The 22,247-nt window shown below is 36.8% G+C and overlaps 1 protein-coding gene across 1 annotated transcript in view; it reads left to right on the top strand.

The window, feature by feature from the left end:
- The window catches only part of ZnT77C (Zinc transporter 77C), a 42,509-nt gene that overhangs the window by 1,346 nt on the left and 18,916 nt on the right, over nt 1-22,247 (top strand). The window contains exon 2 of the mRNA XM_085958739.1: nt 13,456-13,799. Within this exon, the coding sequence (XP_085814865.1) occupies nt 13,611-13,799 (189 nt within the window). The 5' untranslated portion in view covers nt 13,456-13,610. The remainder of the gene's footprint in view (nt 1-13,455; nt 13,800-22,247) is intronic.

Below are 22,247 nucleotides of genomic sequence, written 5' to 3'. Positions count from 1 at the left end.
GCGGAAAACACATTTTGAAAATACCTGATATACTGGATTATTTCGAGGGCTTAGTGTCAAACAACACTATCTACAAAAGTGCAACTTTACAGGAGAGCCAAAAATCGTTATTTTAGATTCTTGTAACTCAACAAGGGAAATGTTTATTTAAAACCTAATGTTAATATTTTATAATTTATTGTGTATTGTACATTTATCTTGCTTATGATGATGTTAAAATTTATAGGGATAGTTTAAAAAAAATATGAAAACAAGGGTAACTTATGTAGTTAGCGTTAAACTTTACTGACGATTTAATAAGAAATTAGAAAATATTGACATAACGTTGTTTGACTATCATGTAGCCATCAATGTAAAATAACGTTATCTCAACAAAAAAAAAAACACTTTTTTGTAGATAACATTGTCTGACTTTAAGCACTCGAATTTGTTAGTTTGGGTTAGTTTAGGTTAGGTTAGTTTTGGTTTGGTTAGGTTAATCTAACAAATAATCCAGTATATCGGGTATTTTCAAAATGTGTTTGCCGCTGTATTCCTCATAACCAAGCTGTACCTTTTTTATTGTGAATAATACTTGCTCTTGTAATTTTATAAATCGGGGTTTTTAATAATTTAAAATTCGTGTGATCACGATTTAATCGTTAAATGCATATGCCAAATGCTAAAGTACATTAACACACATTGTGATAAACTGATAACCATGACAATAGAGACGTACTTAATATTGAACATATTAATATACCATCTGATAGTGATAAGGATAATTCAATTTGGAGTGGCAGAATTTTTTGGATAATATCGATTTGTAACAATGTATAGCTTTTTTCCTTTTGAACAGGTGTTATAATATAATAATTGTACATTACATATTATTATGTATCTAGCAGTGACAAAGGGTGGAGGTAGGCTTATAAGATCCGCCATAAATAGTGCACAGTAAACTTCAGTGGCGAAGGGTGACTTTTGGAAAGAGGTAGGCTGTGGAGTAACCAAGCTTATCAGATATATTTACGGGAAATAAGAAGATAACCCTATATTACTACTGATGCATAGGTACACTAAATCGATGAAATTTCAAAATCTCAATTAGTTTGATATAATTAGTTTATAAATAAGCAATTCGATTGAATTATGTGCTTTTTTTTTAAATTTAAATTATTTGCTTGAAGATCTATTTTTCTTAGTAGGTAGGCTTTAAATAATCGCCTACTATGGAGCCTTCGCCACTGGTAAACTTTGTGTATTTGTTTTTATTGAAATAAGACTTCAATTTACAGATGGTGTTGGTTAGTTTTTAAAATTCAATTAAACCCTGCGAAAACCGAGCCATAATAGATGATAGTCAAAAAATACCTAAAATTATACAATTAAATCATGCATATCTTTGGATATTTTATTGATAGAAAAATATTTTTTATCTATTATAGTTTGGTTTAGGCAGGGCTTAATGAATTAAAAAAAATGAACCAACAATATGTCTAACAATAATGTATTCTTAATCCAACGAATTCGAGTAAGTATGAAAGAAAAGTGTGCACAATTTTGTCGTATCGCCCAAAGTATACCAAAACTATTATTACTTTGGTTTATACAGGGTTTAATGGATTTTAAAAACCTAACCAACACCTTCTGTAAATTGTAGTCCTAGTTCAATAAAAACAAATACGTATGACTAACAAAGTTTAATGTGCACAATTTATGGCGGATCTTCACAGCCTACCTCCACCCTTCGCTACTGGAATCTAGTGAGACGCAGGATTTCGAAGGCGTGAGTGTCATACGAAAATGAGACACGCATTATAGACGTGTGATACAACAATATTAAATGAGCGTCAATGCATAGACCGAGAGCAGTTGTCAGTATTCGAAGTATAACGTATTCTTGGCACGTGTTTAAATTTATCCCATATTCTTCCTTACTCGAGATCGGTTGCCTGCTTCTCCTTACCCGTTAGGTATTTCAGTTCCCATTATTTCTGAATTATGAATCTAGTGGTCTAATACTACTAGTTATTTTTATGAGGCTATGTAACTATATAAGTATCATAAACGAAAATTAAACAGTTAACTAATTGCAAGTTGGCGAATTTGGATATAAAAATGTGATGCGACCAATGTTCAGTTACCTACAATGTTTACATGTTTTTAGAAATAATCAGTGATATATCATCAGTTCTATAACATTGTTTGGATTGAAAGAATGTTTTTCAAAACATACTAACAACAATTGGGTAGGTAATCGATTCATCGTAATTTTATAATGCTTTGTCAGGAATATTGACACACGATTGGTATATAATCAGGCCTCGAAATGAGCGGAGCGCACCGGAGCGCAGTTCCGCTTCGTGAAGTCCTCGTGGAAAAAATAAGTTGACTGTCTGGGTTAGGCATGCCATATAATAAAAAAATCCAACTCACATGTTTTTATAAAATGTGTATAAAATAAGTTAATATGTTAATATTTTCGGAAAATTATCGAGCGCTCCGGTTCGTCAAATTCTCCATTTCGAGCGCTGAAAATAATATGATTGTTACGGTCATAAATACCTACCGTAAACACTAAACATAATCCATTTTTGCCCGCGATTTCATCCATGTGAAAATGTATGGAAATTTTTGGATAAAAATATAGAATGAAGAAATACATTGGTTCGATTTGACCTTTTTCAAATAAATGAGATAAACAACAGTTAGATCTAGGCGCGAGCACCTCTACACTCATCCCATATCACCATACCACCGCTAGTATCTGATCACTTTATCTACCTATGATTCAATGTTATATTAAGCTCCTTCTTAGTCCGCGCGATCGACCACGGTTGGATGTAGACGTGCGTACCTCTACTTGCACCTCACCTCACCACCCCACCACTGCTATCTCAAAATTTATCTTCTCACGAGGAATTGTTGCAAGTTCATTAATTTTGAGTGTTGTTTTGTTTTATCTTTCGAATTTTTTAAGATACTTGTACCTATCGAGATAAAACTGTAGTAAATTGGCAATGTAGTCTAAAAGCTGTCTGAGTTTTGTCAATATTAGTCCTATGGTTTTTTAGTAGTTAGGAACAAACAGAGAAACAAAAAACTGTATTTTGTGTTTATATTTCATGGAAATAGTCAAAACGCTAGTCAAAATGTATTTTAGACAGATCCATAAATATTATAATTGCAAAACCATAACGGCACATTTAATAAAACATCTTTTTTATGTGTTAAATTACATGATATTATTTCCTTGCAAATTGGGGTATTTATCATTACCGTTTTGTCTGTATGATGTATGTATGTGATGAAAAAATAAAACTATATAATATGTTGACGCAGTATGTAATATGTATGGTTGTATGCAGTGGTAATTATTTTCTGTGATTTTTTTTATGTAGAAAAATCCTCCATAGTTGGTTTTGTTGTTTTATATAGTCACATTCTGTATAACCATATTTAAATGATAATAATAATTGCTCATAGTAAATCGAGAGTGTTTTTTACCATTCATATTTCTAGTTTACTTTTCACGGAGTCACGCTTGTACTAACTTTTTCCGCTTTCTTGCTAAGTTGCCCACACATCGTGTTCTCTAAACGAAGTAGGTTTCCCATACTTGCTTGCAAGACACACTTTTCATTGTTGGACGAATGATAAACGCAATTCAAAAACCAATAATAAAAGTTATTACAAAAATGAATCAAACAGATACCCACCATGTGATTTTTTTCTGTAGATGTTAATTTTTTTAAAAGATTTTATGTCACAACAATTATTATAATTTATTCATTCAGCGTTATGATCCAGTATTAATTTTGGCTATTTTTACGAGAAACGGTTCTTAACCTTCGCTAAGCCTATCTCCAATGTGACGTTGTTAATACAGCCATTGGGAGCGGGTTCGATTCAACGTCTGCCTAAAATTACATGTTGTATTTTAAATATGTGGTTGATACAGCCAAGGAAGTGGGCTTGGGTGTTTACATAACTTATCCCGCAGATCTGATCTGTGTTACCACCATTCATACACTCTGTGAAGGCACATACGCTCTGTTTATGAGGTAAAAATGGTAAATTGGTATTACATCCTGTATGGTCCATGTTCCATGTTCTGGACCTAAGCGTTGAAAAATCAGTACTTACGTAGGATTTGAACCGACTACTTAAGGATTCAGAAACGGACATTTATTTACTGGACCACTGCAGGTGTTAAAATCATTAAGATAACCTTAATTTGCATTAATGTATCTAATAATCATATTGTTTCTTGCGTAATTAATTAACCCTTATAATCTTACATACATCTGCCTATAAACAGTGTACGAAAACTGGTTTGTGTGTGTTTGTATAAATTACCATATTTTACTGTTTCATCGGAAGTATCGACGCATTATCTTGTAGAGTAAAGCGCGCAAATGTGTATGATTTGAAATGGTCAAACAACATTTAATTTGATAACAATGATTGTATGTGTGGACATGAGATGAGTTTCAAATAAATGTTTTGTGCAAAAAGCTTACAAACAATTGTATATTTAGTTTGCAGGCATTGTTTTCTTTTAAATATTTAATATAAATAATGTTCAAAATAATGACACATGTTTCTTCATAGTAACTGACGAATCAGATAAAGCAATAAATTGGCAATTTTGAATATTTTATTGTATGATAATAAATGTAACCAGAATTTCCACATTATTAAAATATGCCGATTGATTGATCAAGAGACCGATAATGCGGAACAGCGATATTTATCAATTATCATCATGTCATGTTTTATTATGATTATTATATTATTCGATCTATTATAATCGTTTATTAGATTTTAATAAAATCATACATCATCGACTAGCAACTGGCGTGAAATTATAATGATGCTTTGTATAAAATTATCGAATCATTGCGGTTAATCTCTCATAAAAGAATTGATAAATTGATAGCTAAAAAGGAAGTGCCCCATTTAGTATGGCTGCCATCTCCGATTCATTCTCGTGAGAGATTAAATTTAATTATTTCGACATTCAGTTGGAAGAATGTTTGACATAAAGGTATAACGATCAAGTTTAAAAACTTATATGCAAAGTGGTATGTTTTGGGGTTACATGTAAATAATTGCAAGTATTATGCCGGGTCCACACTGGCTACATGTCTCGCGACAACCTCGTTAAAATTTACGATAATTATCATACTTATCGTAAAATTTAACGAGGTTGTCGCGCGACATGTAGCCATTGTGGACCCGGCATTACATTTCATCGTAGCACAGTTCGCCGTGAGCTTTCTTATCGGAAAGAGATGACCGTATACTATACGGTCTCTAATTTTAATAGATTCAATATGAACATTAATTCAATTTTCATAGCTGATTTAGGCAATATTCATGAATTCAAGAATGAAAACCTAACCTAACCTAACAAATAACCCAGTATATCGGCTATTTTCAAAATTTGTTTGCCGCTGGCCTCCTGTAAACCGACAAGAACCGTGTTTTATTTAGACATGAATTTTATCTCAGCACAATACGACCCAAAGAGGTTGGACGGTCTTTAATATACGACCATATATTTCCGATACAACATTTGATGATAATATGATGTACTCTAACTCATAATGTAACGAAAGGCAGAGGGCAACAGAGGTGCTGCCGCTGGCCTCCTGTAAATCGATAAGAACCGTGTTTTATTTAGACATGAATTTTATTTCGGTACTATACGACCCAAAGAGGTTGGACGGTCTTATGCGAACTGCATACGTACAAATTTCCGGACACGATATTGTGGCAAGTATGTTATGCATATTGAAACGGTTATTTTTAACATTGAAATGGATCATTCTAAGAAATTATATTTTTTGAACAGTTGCATAATTATGGTTATTCGAAATGAAATAAAATCCAACTTTCGGGCTGTCTGTTGCCTAATCCATTATTGTATAAAATTGTAGTAAAAATGAATGTGTTTGAATAACCCTTTTCAACGTGAAAACTGGGCAAATGTTATATTGTTACATATATTTGAATGTCAAATAATTACTAGATAAAAAGAACTTTTTATATACAACGTTTTTAAATTTTCTGTTGAATCATATTATAAACTTGACTTGACCTTAAAAGATCAAAAAAATTTGTACTTGATAGAAATACTGAATAATGAAATGTCATTTCATATTGATTTCCATAGTAACGCACGTATATATTATTTAATAATTTAGTTGCTAGGACCCCTAGCAACCAATAATGGTATCGAAATAACTTTTCATACAAAATAGAATTAACTGAAAATGAATTCCATTCTACTTAAAGATGACTAAAAGTATTAAAAAAATGCATTGGCATCTTGTTCTGATATATTCTAAAAGTTTCAAATGTCTAGCTAGTCGGGAAGTTAGTTAAAAATCTATTGCAAGATTTGTACCGGACAAATAAGAATACGAGCTAAGGAAAACGTTGTAATGTAAAATAGCATGTTCAATGTTGAGAGTAATACTATGATCCACCTTTTAAAAGGTACATATATAGCCTAATAGCGCCTGTACACGTGCATGGATTTACTTGCAGCAATAGTGTGTATTTTAAACTATCGCGATAACTGTTTACACGTATAAGTACTGACAAGCTAATCTCATTATTCAAGAGTAAGCGAGACGCGATTGTGTCATTTTATGATACTATTTGACAGGTAGTGAAAATCGGTAAACCTCAATATGAGCGCGCGATGTAGTTCGTTTTTTTACCGGCAGGTTCGTCACTTTCGTTCCACTGCGCAGGCGCAGCTATCGAACAATCCCAACTGTCGCGTGAAAATTCAGAAGCTTCCGAACTTTTTTGTTTCATGCATGCAATTTTTGTAACTTGCATGATAATAGATGTTTAAATGTGCATTTTATTGTTATGCCCGCGATAATACCACGCACGTGTAAACGAGGTATAATCGCACGCGCGTATACGATGGAAACGTCTTAAAGATGAAGATACAACCCGTGATTTTATCCGCACACTGGTGCCAGTTGCTGCTAAAACCATTGGTGGTAGAACACGACAACTATAAAACGAAGGCCGGCAATCAGGGGAATTAAAATCTCGCAATAGGTACTCACATCGTGACAGCTACCGCTTCTAATTAACTAATGTTGTCTATTTTCAACTACAAATTGGTCATTCCTATACCGGGTCGCCGCATCAAAATATAAATATAACTTTCGAGAGGTTACACGCCATTTGTGCCAACAGCGAACAAATTTATGGCACTTAACCCAGAGGAAATACTCCCAACTGCCCCACCAAAACTCCCCCCCTCTTCTGCAAATCCTCCCAAGGCTCGCAAAACCAGAGTCCCTCCTGTCATTCTCTCAGTAATGGGAGAAAACCATAAGACGGTAATAGACCGTCTCAATACATTCCTGGGTGAAAATAAATGCTCCATCCAAATTAGAGGACCAAACTACTCCGTGCAAACGGAATCAGTAGTTGCGCACAAACTTCTTGTTAACGGTCTACGAGATTCTGGAGCCGTTTTTCACACATTCACCCTTGCAGAGGATAGAACCTGCAAGGTAGTTATAAAGGGACTTCCCAACATAGAACCGAGAGAAATCTCGGAGGACCTCAGAGCGAGAGGCTTTGAGGTAATATCAGTCTCTTTAATGAGATCCAAAAATCCGACCACCACCAGAAATCCCCTCTTCCTGGTGCAAATGCCCCCTGGCTCCGACATGCAGTTTATGTCAAACAAGGTTAGAGAAATTTTTCATGTCAAGGTGTCCCTGGAGAAATTCAGGGGCAAATCAAACAATGGTGGCACTCAGTGCTATAGATGCCAACAGTTCGGTCATTCGGCCCATAACTGCAATAGAGACGCAAGGTGCGTCAAATGTATGGATGCTCATGCATCAAAGGAATGCCCCCGCCCTAAAGGTAGTGCCATAGGTTCCCCAGGAGTCAGGTGCTGCAACTGCGGCGGGGACCACCCAGCCAATTTCAGGCAATGCCCTAAGCGTATTGCATACGCTAAGGCAATAGCAGCTCGCAGAGCAGCCTCAGCGACTCCTAAGACCAAAGCCATGCCGCACAAATCAGTCTCCCGAGCGGCCGACCCCCAAATACTATCATACACGGCAGCTCTCACGGGACCGCAAACATCTGCTTCCGCAGCAGCCAATCAGTCAAGCCCCCACAGTAGGACCATTCCTTCAACTCTGGTAGAAGCACTGAATTCACTCCTTCATGGAGGGGATGGTGTCACCATTGATGACATTCCAGCCATACTGGAATGTATCAAAATGACTCGCTCTATCCGAGCAGAGCCTACCCTGTCCATGGAGGAAAGGCTTGACAGAGCCGAATCTCTGCTTATTAAATGCGGTATGTTGCCCTAAATGGCTAACACACGCCCACTAAAAATAATCTCCTGGAACGCCCGCAGCATTGCTCAGCGCGATAAGCGACCGGAGTTGACTGACCTACTCCGGGTGCTAGACGTGGACATTGCTTTAATTCAGGAGACATTCCTTAAACCAAAAGACCGTTTCTCCGTTCCCGGTTTTGACTGTTATCGTGAGGACCGCCCTCTCCCAGCGAAGGGTGGGGGTGTCATGATACTAGTCAATCAAGACTTAAAACATGCTCACATCCCAATTAAGCCTCTCATTGGATTTGAAGCCACGGCAGTTGAAGTAAACTTAAATGGACGCCTACATGCCATAATTTCGGTATATGGGCATGCCAAAGAAAAAATGAGCGAGGCAGAGGTGGTCTACCTTGCCAACCTCAGAGGCTCAGTCATCCTAGCAGGTGATTTTAATGCACATAATAAGATTTGGAACTGCCATTCCAACAACGCCCGTGGCAATGCCCTCTTAAAGATTACAGAGAAATACGATTTCTCAATCTCACATCCTGACGAGCCGACTCGTGTCCAAGCTCGTTGCAACCCAGCAGTTTTAGATTTTGTGATAGCAAACAACTCCCCAGAAACCGGTGTCCCGAGAGTTGTTAATGCTCTGAAGTCGGATCACCTGCCAATTTATTTCGAAGTTGGAGGCGAATACGATAAAGAAAGTAAAATCCAATTTGACTACTCTAAAGCCAAATGGCACCTATTCAAGAGGCATATTAATCGATGCATTGATCTCACGCCTAGAACCTTTCAAACGGAGGTAGAGATAGAGACAGCGGCCGTCGAACTCACTGAGACTATTCTCACAGCGAGACGTCGCTATATTCCGAAAATCAAGAAAAATCCCATCAGGGTGGATCTTAATGATGAGGCCAGAGAGCTCATCAATACTAGAAACCAGCTACGCAAGGACTGGAACAAAGCTAGACGCACAAATCACTTCATCAAACGTGAGATCAATACTTTGCAAGGTAAAATCAAGAAGATAGTATCAGAACTACAAGCCGAGCATTGGGACAATAAACTCAAGGACTGCAGAATTTATACAGACGACCCGCGGAACTCGCTCTGGGCACTATCCAGGGCGATTAAAACGGGCCCGTCTGTTATAAAGCCCCTCAGAGAGAATGCGACTAGTCTAAATTTCGTGTACTCAGATCTCGAAAAAGCAGACGCACTTGCCGATGCGTTCGTCAATAATACTAAAATCCAGTCGGACACCGATTCAGCTACTAAAGCCTTGGTGAACAACTCAATTCTTGCACTTGCGAAAGAAGACATCGATCCCGATGATGTTAAAATTGTTGAACCGCGCGAGATCTCTAGATCTATCAATACCTTGATCGCCAGAAAGGCACCCGGACGAGACAATATCACAAATTACATGTTGAAACGACTTCCCGAGAAGGCGCGGATACATATTGCTAAGATCTTCAATGTATGTCTGCTGCGCGGATACTTTCCAAAGACCTGGAAAACGGCTCACGTTGTCGCTATAGCAAAACCCAAGAAAGACCACTCTTTGGCTGTAAACTACAGACCTATAAGTCTACTAGATGGCATAAGCAAACTTTTCGAGAAAGTGATCCTTCGACGCTTTCTCCCATCCCACAATCAAGTCCTCCCGGACACCCAATATGGTTTCAGGAAGGGTCTATCAACGACCCTACAACTCTCCAGAATTACCGGGATTGTGATGGCCGATATGAGGCAACGCAAGACCACTGGTATGGTTCTGTTGGACCTCGAAAAGGCATTTGATACGGTCTGGCATGACGGTCTAATCCACAAACTTTTTACCACAAACATGCCCGTGTACATCACAAAAATCATCCAGAACTACTTGAGCGGTCGAGCGCTTTTTGCAGTGGTCAAACGGGAAAATTCATCTCACCGCACTATCGATGCAGGGGTACCACAGGGCAGTTTGATGGGGCCTAGGCTCTTCAATCATTTCATAAGTGATATGCCAAATCCCGCCAACTGCACACTGGCGCTATACGCAGATGACACAGCCATCCTTTCCACCAGCCGCCAGACTGACACGGCGATTAGGAACTTAGAAAAGGGCACTCGACAGCTAACTGATTATTTCAGTCGCTGGAGACTTAAAGTTAACGCGGAGAAGACGGAGGCGATTCTCTTCTCGCGGAGCCAAAAATCCTATAAAGGAAAAATTACTGTTTGTGACATCCCCTGTTCATTCAGTAACACTGTGAAATACCTCGGGGTATACCTTCACCATAGATTGAACTGGACACCTCACCTATTAGAAGCCAGGCGAAAAGCCTTTATGGCGATGGGGGTTCTTAGACCCATCTTCAACCGTAGAAGTTGTCTCTCAGAAGAAAACAAAAAGGCACTATATAGCATGGTTATTAAACCAACCATGCTGTATGCATCCCCAATTTGGACTACTGACATCACCAAATCCAATTTAAAGATGCTGCAAACAATAGAGAACAGATGCCTTCGAATCGTCTACGAACTCAAGCCTCACCATAGCATCAAACGCATCAATGCTAAACACGATGGAATCGACATTGCCGAAACCATAACTAAATACAGAGAGACCTTCTTGAATAGACTGACAGAAGGGCCTCATAAGAAACCTACACTATTTGCCAACAAAATTCAAAATTTTAAGCACAAGCGCAAGGAAGCTAGGCTCCGTCATAAGATGATGCCCCCTGACTCTCCAAATCCTGATGATCCACCCCCTCCTCACTCAATTACAGGTACCTCTTCCACAGCGGATGCGGCCGGCAGTACTCTGACCCCGCCGGATCCCTTCCAGGGTCTAGCGGTAGAGGTAAAAGAATGTTTGGAAGCCCTAAGAGTTAAACTAGGTAGCTTTAGAATGTACATCAGAATGAGACTCGGGCTCAAAGCCCAGGTGAGAGCTAAACTTGTGGAAAACAGAAAACGGGGTATACCCCCTAGGGACTGGGCGAACATCTTTGATGTTATAAAATGATCCACACAAGATCATAATCTCAAGCCGAACATCCCGCTAAAGGATGAACTTTTTGTTTGTTGGACCCATAAGGACAATATTCGGAAGAGGGTTTTTCTTAACTGTTTTCCCTCGAAAGACTTGTTTGAAAAGCGAAGGTAAATGTAAATTCAACAGCTCAATACTTAGCTAGATTACATGCGGGAAAGGGCATTAATGTACTTACAAGACCCAACCCTAGAAATAATAGTCAGGAAACCGAGGTCTGCCTCTCAGACCTCACAAGGTTTCAGTTAGAAGAAAAGGTAGGGAAAAAAAAAAAAAAAAGTTACACGCGATTGTCGCTAGGTAGATGTGCGCGGTCTTCATATGCAACATCGAAACAACGTTTCTAGAAGGTTTGATTTATGGTTGTGGGCCGAGTTTATACGTGAGAGCCGGCTAACATCCATTTCTGGTAAAACAAAAATCTGGAAACCTCGTCGTGAGCCGCCCCATATCCACATAGGATTGTAGTGCTGTCAGTAAGGAAACTCAGTATCAAACCCCAACCACGTTTCAGTCTTAAATTGTATATAGATAGTAACTACATTGTTTTATAACGTTATAACCAATTAAAATAATATTATCCTGACATACGCATCTTTATTTATATTGGCCACTTATGATAGCACCGCAGGCGAAACAATCCTACCCATACACAACTTACTTAATGATAATTAGTAATGTTTGCATTTTAAAGTGGGCCGTCCCTGTGCAGTACATTGTTTTCCTACCCTCCACGGGATATCACAGCTAACGAAAATACAAAATCACAATAATATCACCTATCTAAAATCATCCGGTCAACGTGAAACCTTTTTCTTCAGTAATGTTATAATTTGGAATTATATGTTTGTACAATACAATTTTTATTTGTGTATCGATACTCAACAACTCCATAATTCAAATGGATGTATTAAAATATTTAAAAAAAAAAACACTAAAAATATGCACATTAATTTTACCGCGTATCTACACCATTTGGGAAACGCTACTGTGGAGCATCACACTGTCTTTATCCTTAGCGATTGGTAGGGGGCCCGCTAAAGATCCTAGCCTGGGGGCCCGTTTCAGGATGTGGGGGCCATGTTAATAATAGTCCTTGCCACGTTTGTTTTTCGTGCTAAGAGCGTGAAAAAAAACGAGTAAAATAGGGTGAAGAATGAAGATAATATTTCTCGTAAAAATAGTACACGATTAGGTACTACCTAGTTTGATCGCTAGTGATGCCATTCGGTATACTTGGGCTCCATTTTGATTAATAATTAGGAGATTGATACACAATATGCATTTGAGTTTATTGTTTATGATAGACACATTAAAATTATAAAATATTATAATAGTATGCATGATATTGTTTTAGTTGCATACATTAATCCTTACTAGTTTTAATTGCTTTCTTCGTATGGTTTTGCTTCTATCGCACCACGAACCGGTTGTTAAAATACTGAGGCATTATTAATTTATCGCGTAATGTGTCGTATTTAAATTTTAAGCATGTCAGGACTTTTAATTTCAATAAGAAAATGAACTAGTTGTAAATCCATGCACGGCGTTAATAAGTCGAAGATAATCAATGTCCAGGACATGACTTCCATGGCGTTCTTGGATTCGCGTCGTTTATCGAGCTAATAAATTGTTCTGGTAATAGGTACTGGATCAGGTACTGACTTACACAATATATTGAAATGTTTAATGTATGTGCACATAGTGCCTGAAGATGCCGAAAGGCGAAACCAGGGTCGCAAAAAACGACTCAAATGGAATAGTACACAACATAAATCCATTAGAATACTCTTTTTGTTTGAAATTTCACATTTTCGTATAAATAGGTACATTTTAGGTAGATTTTGAATCAATTATAACGTGATAATTAATGGTTTTGGTGATTTAATTCATCGCGATCTCGAAAAAAGACTTTTCACCTCGGCAATAATTTATACTTTAGGCTCCAACATCCCTGCCAATTTGGAGGCCCGTTAGACTGTTGGTCCCTTTAGCCATGTATGGCAAATCCAGGCCTATTTACACAATCGTTTAACTGCCTGACGTAATTAAATAATTTTTTTTTTGTGTTTAGGTCATACAATTCTCCACTCTGAAAACGTCTAAAAACCGATGGTGAAAAAAGGAAAAATTAACACATAGACAACGAATTCGCGAAAGAGACCATCCATGCACTGGAGTAAAAATCACCAATCAATCCGTGCTAAATAAACAAGAGATCTAAAAAAAATGGGGTTCAAGGAATGGTTGCAGAAATTCAAACCGGTCGCTCTCCACCTGGTCCTGGCTTTGACAGTCATCCTGTTCTCGGCGCAGTTGATCATCTGTCACGTGACCCACGCCCTGACGCTGCTGGTGGATTCGTGTCACATGCTGTGTAACACCATTGCCCTCGTTGGATGCATCCTGACAGTCAAGGTAAGACGTCTTTTTTAAACTCGTACCTGTCAAGTATGTCCATGCATTCTACAAAGAATGATACTGCAAACTAACTTCGCCTTACTCATCGTAAAATGTAACACTTTTGATGGATTAGTATTAGATTCTACTTCTTTGTTGTTGATCGTATTTACACCACCATGTACATGCATATACAGGGTCGGCTCTACCTTAAGGGTTCGTAGGGACCATCCCCACATAGTTATCATGTTAAAAATACACTTCCGATATTTTTACCATTGTCATAATATACCTAGTTCATTACATAATTAAATTAACTTTATAATTTATTATTTCCATCTAAACCGGTCGCAATTTTATAGAGATATTTATTATTATTATACTCACAAATAAATAAAATAATGATTGTAAATCATGTAATGACATAATGATGATGACGAGGTATATACATAATTAATTTAATTAAATACGCCTGTGTACAAATTAAGAAAGCTATTGCGTCTATTTTTTGCTTACCGGGATCACTCAATCCTATCCCGTCGCCACGGTACAAATGTCTTTCTACAAAGGATGTGAATGCATTAGCGCTAGTTTACGGATACTGGGGAGCGAATCAAATGACCCCTAGGTTAGTATAAACGCTCGCTGTATGTCGTTGTTTAAAACTGATAATGGTAAGTCTATAATAATTAAGAGTATTATTATTAATTAAGTTAATATTTTTAAGCACGCTTTTTATATGTAATTAAGAAACGACTCAGATAATCATATTATTTATTCTGAAAAATTACTCATTTCCTCATTAATAAAATCATTTTATTATAAGTAGCTTGGTACATAATGTGAGAAAATAGGTAGATATGTAAGTATATTTAATAATATTAGTGGCTAAACTCCACCACCTAGAAAGTCGACGAGCCGCCACTGTGCAGGGTCTAGGACGATTTGGCACCGTGAACTGGCCTCCGCTGATTGGCCTCCGGTAATTGGCCGCCGGTACAATCGGACGCCGGCCCAATTGGACGCCGACCCAATTCGACGCCGACCCAATTAAAAGAAGCATATTAAACTGACTTGCTTATTTACTCCAACAAATCGTAACGTACGTCTATTCCTTTGCGCATTTAATTCAACTGTGCGGCGTCCAATCCTCCCGGAGGCCAATTGGGTCGGCGTCCAATTGGGCTGGCGTCCGATTGTACCGGCGGCCAATTACCGGAGGCCAATCGGCGGAGGCCAGTTTGCGGTGCCAAATCGTCCCATTCCCCACTGTGCATATACATGACTGATAATTTGTTTTACAAATTTAGTGTTATTAGTGTGAAAGGAAATTTAAAATAATAATTTTAATTAATACATTTTTTTTCAATACTAAACGATAGGTACTTATCTTTTTTAACAAGTGCAAGAACGCCATAACTAAAATTTAGTAAGTCCTGATGACAGCTTAATAAATCATATTAGTAACGTCATTACCAAGTTTATTGACGTTCCTTGGTGGTATTTGAAAACTTCAAACACCTCAGTGATATTAGCAGATACTTAATAATTCTCAAAAGTCACAGACGGATCGATGACGACATCGATAAATAAGGCGTAAAGCCCGTATGAGGCTGATTGGCGAGTTTAGCGAGGTGCAAGCTGAACAAATTGCCTCACTACCTCCACAGTTCTCCACGCCGCTTTCTGTGGACGTTATGTCTGAGAGTATTCAGCCGGACAGTGAATGATGTGAGTTTGATGTGAGAACAACTCTTTTAATTTTTTTTTATAACAGGGACCTATGTTTCTGTTTGTTTAGCGAGTTGGATAATAATTGAAATAAAATTCAATGTAGTTTTTGGGTATTGAATTTGATTTTTAATTAGGTAATAAACAAAAGCTACAAAACGTAAATAAAGTGTATATGATCAAGAATAGATAACAAGCGACAGGAAGGTAGAATTGTATCAGATTATTGTGGCAGTGCAGGCGACTCATTTAGGTGTTGGTATCGTCACTTTGAAATGACACTAACACCGTTACAAAGTGATTTTGCTATGGCCGCAATGTCAGGTGAATCTAACCTTCCTCTATCTACTTATATCAAATTTGATTACGACAGTTTGAGAACGATTATAAATCTACTCATCTAATTCAAACGCTTTCATTCATTTTAATATTCACGAAGCGTGTGTGTGTTTAAAAAAACGATAAATGAATTTTAATTCGTATTTATTATCGTTGAATATTGATAAAATACACAACCTCACCATATTGTATGTACCATCAATCAGCCATGGAATAGATCGTTCACAGTACCTTCGAGTTTCGTACCTATAATAAACAGTAGCCAAACTGACCTCACCATAGAAAAATACTTGATAATAAAATTAGTAGTAAGCATTCCAATAGTAACAATAGCATCGCATGCTACACCTTTTCATATGTTATTTGTGAAAATATTTATGGGAATATTTCACTGGTTTTTGAGTTTTGAGGTGTCTGGATGCACCGTGTAAAATATAAACCCTGACACGCGAATGGACTAGAACAAGGGATATGGAGCATTATTAATTGTTATGAATTTACCTAAGAGCGTAATGAACGTTATTGATAGTAGATAAAATCTTTAAATGTAATACATACATAATATGATAATATTTTGAGTTTTGGATGGGATACAATATCACGGGCCAAGAGAATATTAGGTACACATAATATTATAGCCATGGTCCCCACAAGGGGGGGACTGACAGGGCTCTAGCCTGGGGGCCCGGGCTCAGGAAGGGCCCGGCGTGGCGAGTCGACCAGATAAGAGATAAACAGATCACAAATTTGGTCCAACAGTAAAAAAAGTCGCCTTTGGCCTTACTTCAATGGTATTAATTATTTTTTTTTGGTTGTACGATGCAATTTTTAACTGTGTGCTGATACTCAACAACTCCATAATTCAAACGGATGTACATATTAAAAATTACAAAAAATCGCTAAAAATATACCTTAATTTTACCGCGTACACCATTAATGTCAAACTCTACTGCAGCGCGTCAGACTGCCTTTACCCTTAGCGATAGGTAGGGGGGCCCACCAAACATCCTAGCCTGGGGGCCCGTTTCAGGATGTGGGGTCCATGATTATAGCACATAAAACAGGAATTTTGGACTGCTGGACACGTGGTGGAAAATGCCTTCTCACATAATCTAAAATAGAGGGAAAACCACAGAAAAATATTTCCAGGAAGAAGGCGAATATCGTAATTGAAGAAGTAGATATTATACGCCGTTTACACGTGCATGGATTTACTGTTGACAGTAAAAATTATCGCTGCATGGAAAATAAAAGAAAATGTTTGGATAAACATGTACCTATTATTCTGCAATTGGCAGGATTGCATGCATGAATCAAAAAAGTTTGAACATAGACTAATATTATAATATAATACTCGATTTTTTCGACCTGCGCCTGCGTAGTAGAACGATAGCGGTCACTCTGCCGGAAAAAAAACAAACTACGAACAAATTTTCAGTTTGACCGATTTTCACTACCTGTCAAATAGTACGAAATAGTACCATAAAATGACAACATCGCGTCTCGCTCACTCTTTAAGAACGAGATTGGAGAGACAGTCAGCACTTTTACGTGTAAGTAAACAGTTATTGTCACTATATTTTAAAATACTTACTATTGCTGTCAGTAAATTCATGCACGTGTACAGGCGCTATTAATAGTTTCATAAAGGCACAACCTCGTTCCGGACAGCGGTCTTAAAGGTTGATTTAGATCGCCTTTTTGACGATTGCCAAGTCACAATGGCAAGGTTTGTAGTGGAGAAATATATTAAATAAGTCGATCATTAAATTCGAATAATTGAAACAGGCAAGTGGTCATATGCATCCATTGTTTCTTTTGAGGTTTTTGAATGCCACTGCGCCGATTTCAGAGGCGATTTTATTTGACGCAGATGACGCAATCGATTCAATCTGAAGATTTTAAAGGGGGCTGCGAAACAGTTGAAACCAGTGGTACTATTATCAAATTATATTATTTCTCATAAATTGAATATAAAGTATAACAAAATTAACACATAAGTACAAATAATAAACCACTAATTTTATTATAATGTCATCGCTGTCATCTTCAATATTTAATATTTTTAGTTAAAGGATGTGATGTATGGTTTTTATTTTATTATGGGGCTCAAATTAATCGGTTGTATTAAGAAAAAAAACAAATTTTCGTTTTTGTGATGACGACGTCAATATAACTGATTGATAATGCAGTCAAACTATAATCCTATAGCAGTGGTGGCAAATTTATGGCACGTGTACCACTAGTGGCACGTGAGACTATTGGTTACATGTAAATTGTACGTAAAACATTTCACCGTGGCACAGTTAGCCGTGCGAACTTTCAGCTTTCTTATCGGAAAGAGATGACCGTACCTATACGATACGGTCTGGAATTCTATACAATTTTATTGGATTCAATATGAACATTAATTCAATTTCATAAATGATTTTTTGCAAAATTTATGAATTCACTAATGAAAACCTACGCGAATGTTATATTTTGAAGAGATTAATACTTACAATAATAATAAATGACATATCGCAAAAATACCAGGCAAATACTCTTCAAGAAGAAGCATCACGTTTAATTGCATAGGTCGGTCCTTAGGATTAATGCGTCATATATAATATTATCGCACTAATCTCATCAGGTGGCGGGGGGAGCTCTGATTTTGATGGATTAACAATGCTTGAGACCACTGTAGCGAGAGAATTTCTCATCTGATCTGACCAATTCTGGTGGCAAGTTGTGCGTAAAAACCCAAAATAAGTAATACAATTACAAACAATTTCATTTCTACCCACAAAAATGGCTGTACCAAATAATAATTTATAAAATAGCGTCCACCTAAACTTACCCTCACGCAAGTGGAATATATCAACATCCGAAGCAATTTGGTTGAACATCGCTTTCCCAATTTTCATCACTAATGGCAGGTTAGTTCTGCACCTTGGGAGAACAACCAACTGATGCTCCCGATTTCTAAGATAGTTATCAGGGACACACAAATCAATAGTAACGAGAACAGCAGCGTTCTCATTTACACCACGTACCTATAAGTCGAAAAAAATACATGGCAAATATTGATATCTTTCGGCAAAAGGTTCGCTAACCATGTCCTATAGAATAGCAAAAAATATGTGCCTACCGGAAATTATGTGCGATAGTAAAAGATCACTAAATTAGATATATACCTTCCGTGTTAACTGCAACTCGATTAGCCAATTATACCTAGCAAAGTTGTATCTGATAGTCTTACGTAAAGTTGGTAGGTAGGTATATAATAGAAAGTGTCATTTTCCCAGTATGCAGTGAGAAATGACAAACTCAATTCCTATTATTACGCAAAAATAATAAAACTATGCTCTACCGGTGCAAGTAATTATCATCTTACTATTCGTATCATTAATAATTATAATATTACATTACTTTATTTCTTTACCTATATCATATTATTTGTTTTTGTATGAATGCAATGATTTTGACAGATTTCGTACCTACCTAGTTGTTTCTATCAACACAAATATTAGCGTTGCTAGCTCGTGGTTACTTGCAAACTTGCAGTAAGAAAAAATGTAGGAAAATGCTAGATTGTATATTATCTAGTTACTTAATGACGTTCCGTGGGGGTAAGCAGGTCTTGCGTTGTTTCTTCTCCAATTCTTCGGCCATATCCGCCTCTTGAGTGGATAAGGAAACAGACAAGGGTTTGCGATGTAATAGAGTTCGCCCAAATGGAAATGGGCTGGACACATAGCTCGAAGAAGGGACAATAGTTGGACAAATCTAGTGGTACCCAAGAGTTACAAAACGTTCGAAAGGTTGACCTAGAGGCCGCTGGATCGATGAAATGATAAAGTTCTGCGGGAGTACGTGGCAACGCAACGCACAGAATCGAGAGAAGTGGAATCAGCTTGGAGAGGCCTTCATCCAGCAGTGGATATATACAGGCAGATGATGGTGATGATCCGCCCCTTAGTCAGTGACGTCCCTAGATAAAATGCTACCACATTTTTATACAGTATTTTTACAACGTTTTTCTTAGCTCGTATTCTTATTTGTCCGGTACAAATCTTGCAATCGATTTTTAACTAACTTCCCGACCAGCTAGACATTTGAAACTTTTAGAATATATCAGAACACGATGCCAATGCATTTTTTAATACTTTTAGCCATCTTTAAGTAGAATTGATTTCATTTTCAGTTATTACTGTTTTGTATGAAAAGTTATTTCGGAAGAAATCCGTAAAAAGTAAAACTATTATTGGTTGCTAAGTGGGTCCTAGCAACTAAATTATTAATATCAATATATACGTGCGTTACTATGGAAATCAATATGACATTTCAGTATTATTTTTATCAAGTACAATTTTTTTTGATCGTTTAAGCTAGTCAAGTAAAGTTTATATGATTCAACAGAAAATTTAAAAACGTTGTAAGTATATAAAAAGTTCTTTTTATCTTGTAATTATTTTATCATCGTTTCACGACTCCAATATCTAAGAAATGTGTTGTGTGGATAGATACATTACTAACAAAATATATAGCACTAAAATATACAAAGTTAAATTTAGATATAAAAACCGAATTGATATAATATACTTACCTAAGTTAGATATTGGATGACGCCTTTCCACACCATTGGGTCTATTCTATACTTATCGAACACTAAATTGATAAATAGTATCAAACTTAGGGTAGGTTTGTATCAAAATATTAGCACTTATTGTAACAATTACACGAAGCCGGTTTTTATTGTTGCAATAAGTGCGATATTTTAACAGCAGCAAGATAGGTGCTGTTAAAATATAGCACTTATTGCAATAATAAAAATCAACTTATTGTAATTGTTACAATAAGTGCTAATATTTTGATACAAACCTACCCTAAGTTTGATAATATTTTTCACTTTATCACTTTAGCGGTCGATAAGCATAGAATAGACCCAGTTGCGCTACTCTGAGTACCTATCTGATAATTAGTTAATGCATTTAATGTAGGAAGTACAATAATTATTATAATAATACCTAATGAAATTATTTCAAAGAACCAGTGTTAATTCTAAAGATCTAATTTGTAAGTTAGGTGCATAAGCGTCCTTTCCCTTTTTTCGCAAAATTTTCAGAAGAAATTAGGTAAGCGCAAACAGCTGATAAGTAAGTAATTGTAAAATGTAAAAGATTTTCTTGCATTCGTGATTCTATTATTCTATGCAAAACGTGCCGACTGACTTACCTAAGTATAATATTTTTTACAGCAATTTCTTTGTATTATTTATTATCCGTTACGATAAAATTATTTACTTTCCATTTAAATTAAATACTTAATTCGTTTCAGATAAAACGCAATTTTATAAACTTAAAGCAAGTACGTCATTCCATGGCTTATATGTTTTAATTTTATTGGAACTACAATAGATATCTAATACTATTTTTTTGTCAAGTTATAAAAAACATTCGTTGTAATTTTTACAGTGGCGTTAATATAGATTAAGGGCCAGTCGATGAAAAAAAAATCATTGTAAAAATAATTAAGAAATATTCTGTCGCAGTATTATTATTTCCGGCCATGTTTGATCCTAATAAGATAATAGGCAGGGTAATGCCAATTGGGAGGGCAATAACCATGTTTAAGATCGTACTTCAGTGAAACGGCAAATAATTTTCAACAGAAAGGTGCGACGACATTTCTTACTCGTCGCCTGGACTCGCAAATCGAAGTGTGCGCACGTCGATTTGTTTTGTCACGGCGTCGGATGAAAATATTCTTAAATCGTGTAAAGATGACTAAAAAACTTTACGTATGTACTTAAAAAAAACATGTCAATGAATATACTATTATTATTAGTATTATTACAATAAACATAACATCAAATAGACCCATGTTGAAAGTTATATTTCGTTCGGCACGCGTCATTTGTACAATCCGCGCATCGCCTAGCCACGATCTTTTTAGACCATGCCTCAACTGAATCGCTTCGGATATTGATATATTCCACTTACGTGAGGGTGAATGTAGGTGTACGTTGTTTTATGAGTTTTTAAGATAGGGTCTATCAATGGTTCACTCTGTGTCATTGATATACTACTGGATGAATCATATTATGCTTCTTAAAATGACGCCCGATTTTCAGCGACTCGGCCAGTGTTAAAACTTACTGTTTTAATATCAGCGGACTTAACTCGATATAAACTCACTTAATATTTGTCTCGAAAACGACCTGGCAATAATTATGAGTAACCCCGATCTAGCTTGCATCTTACTCTAACTAATAGTCAGCGCATGACGACTTGCTCTATCCGCTCAGACATGAATTTTTGGTAGCTTGCAAGGTTTGGGTTGCAGACACCCTTAGGGTCACTATTCCAAGAACGCAAATTTAGTTTTACAGCCAGGGCAATACGGGTGAAATTC

This window comes from Rhyacophila brunnea, unplaced genomic scaffold (assembly GCF_057557595.1).
Source record: "Rhyacophila brunnea isolate RB1 unplaced genomic scaffold, BYU_Rbru_1.0 scaffold_8, whole genome shotgun sequence".
Classification (NCBI taxonomy): domain Eukaryota; kingdom Metazoa; phylum Arthropoda; class Insecta; order Trichoptera; family Rhyacophilidae; genus Rhyacophila; species Rhyacophila brunnea.
Note: the sequence above shows the minus strand (reverse complement) of the source record. Positions and strands in the feature narration are given on the sequence as shown.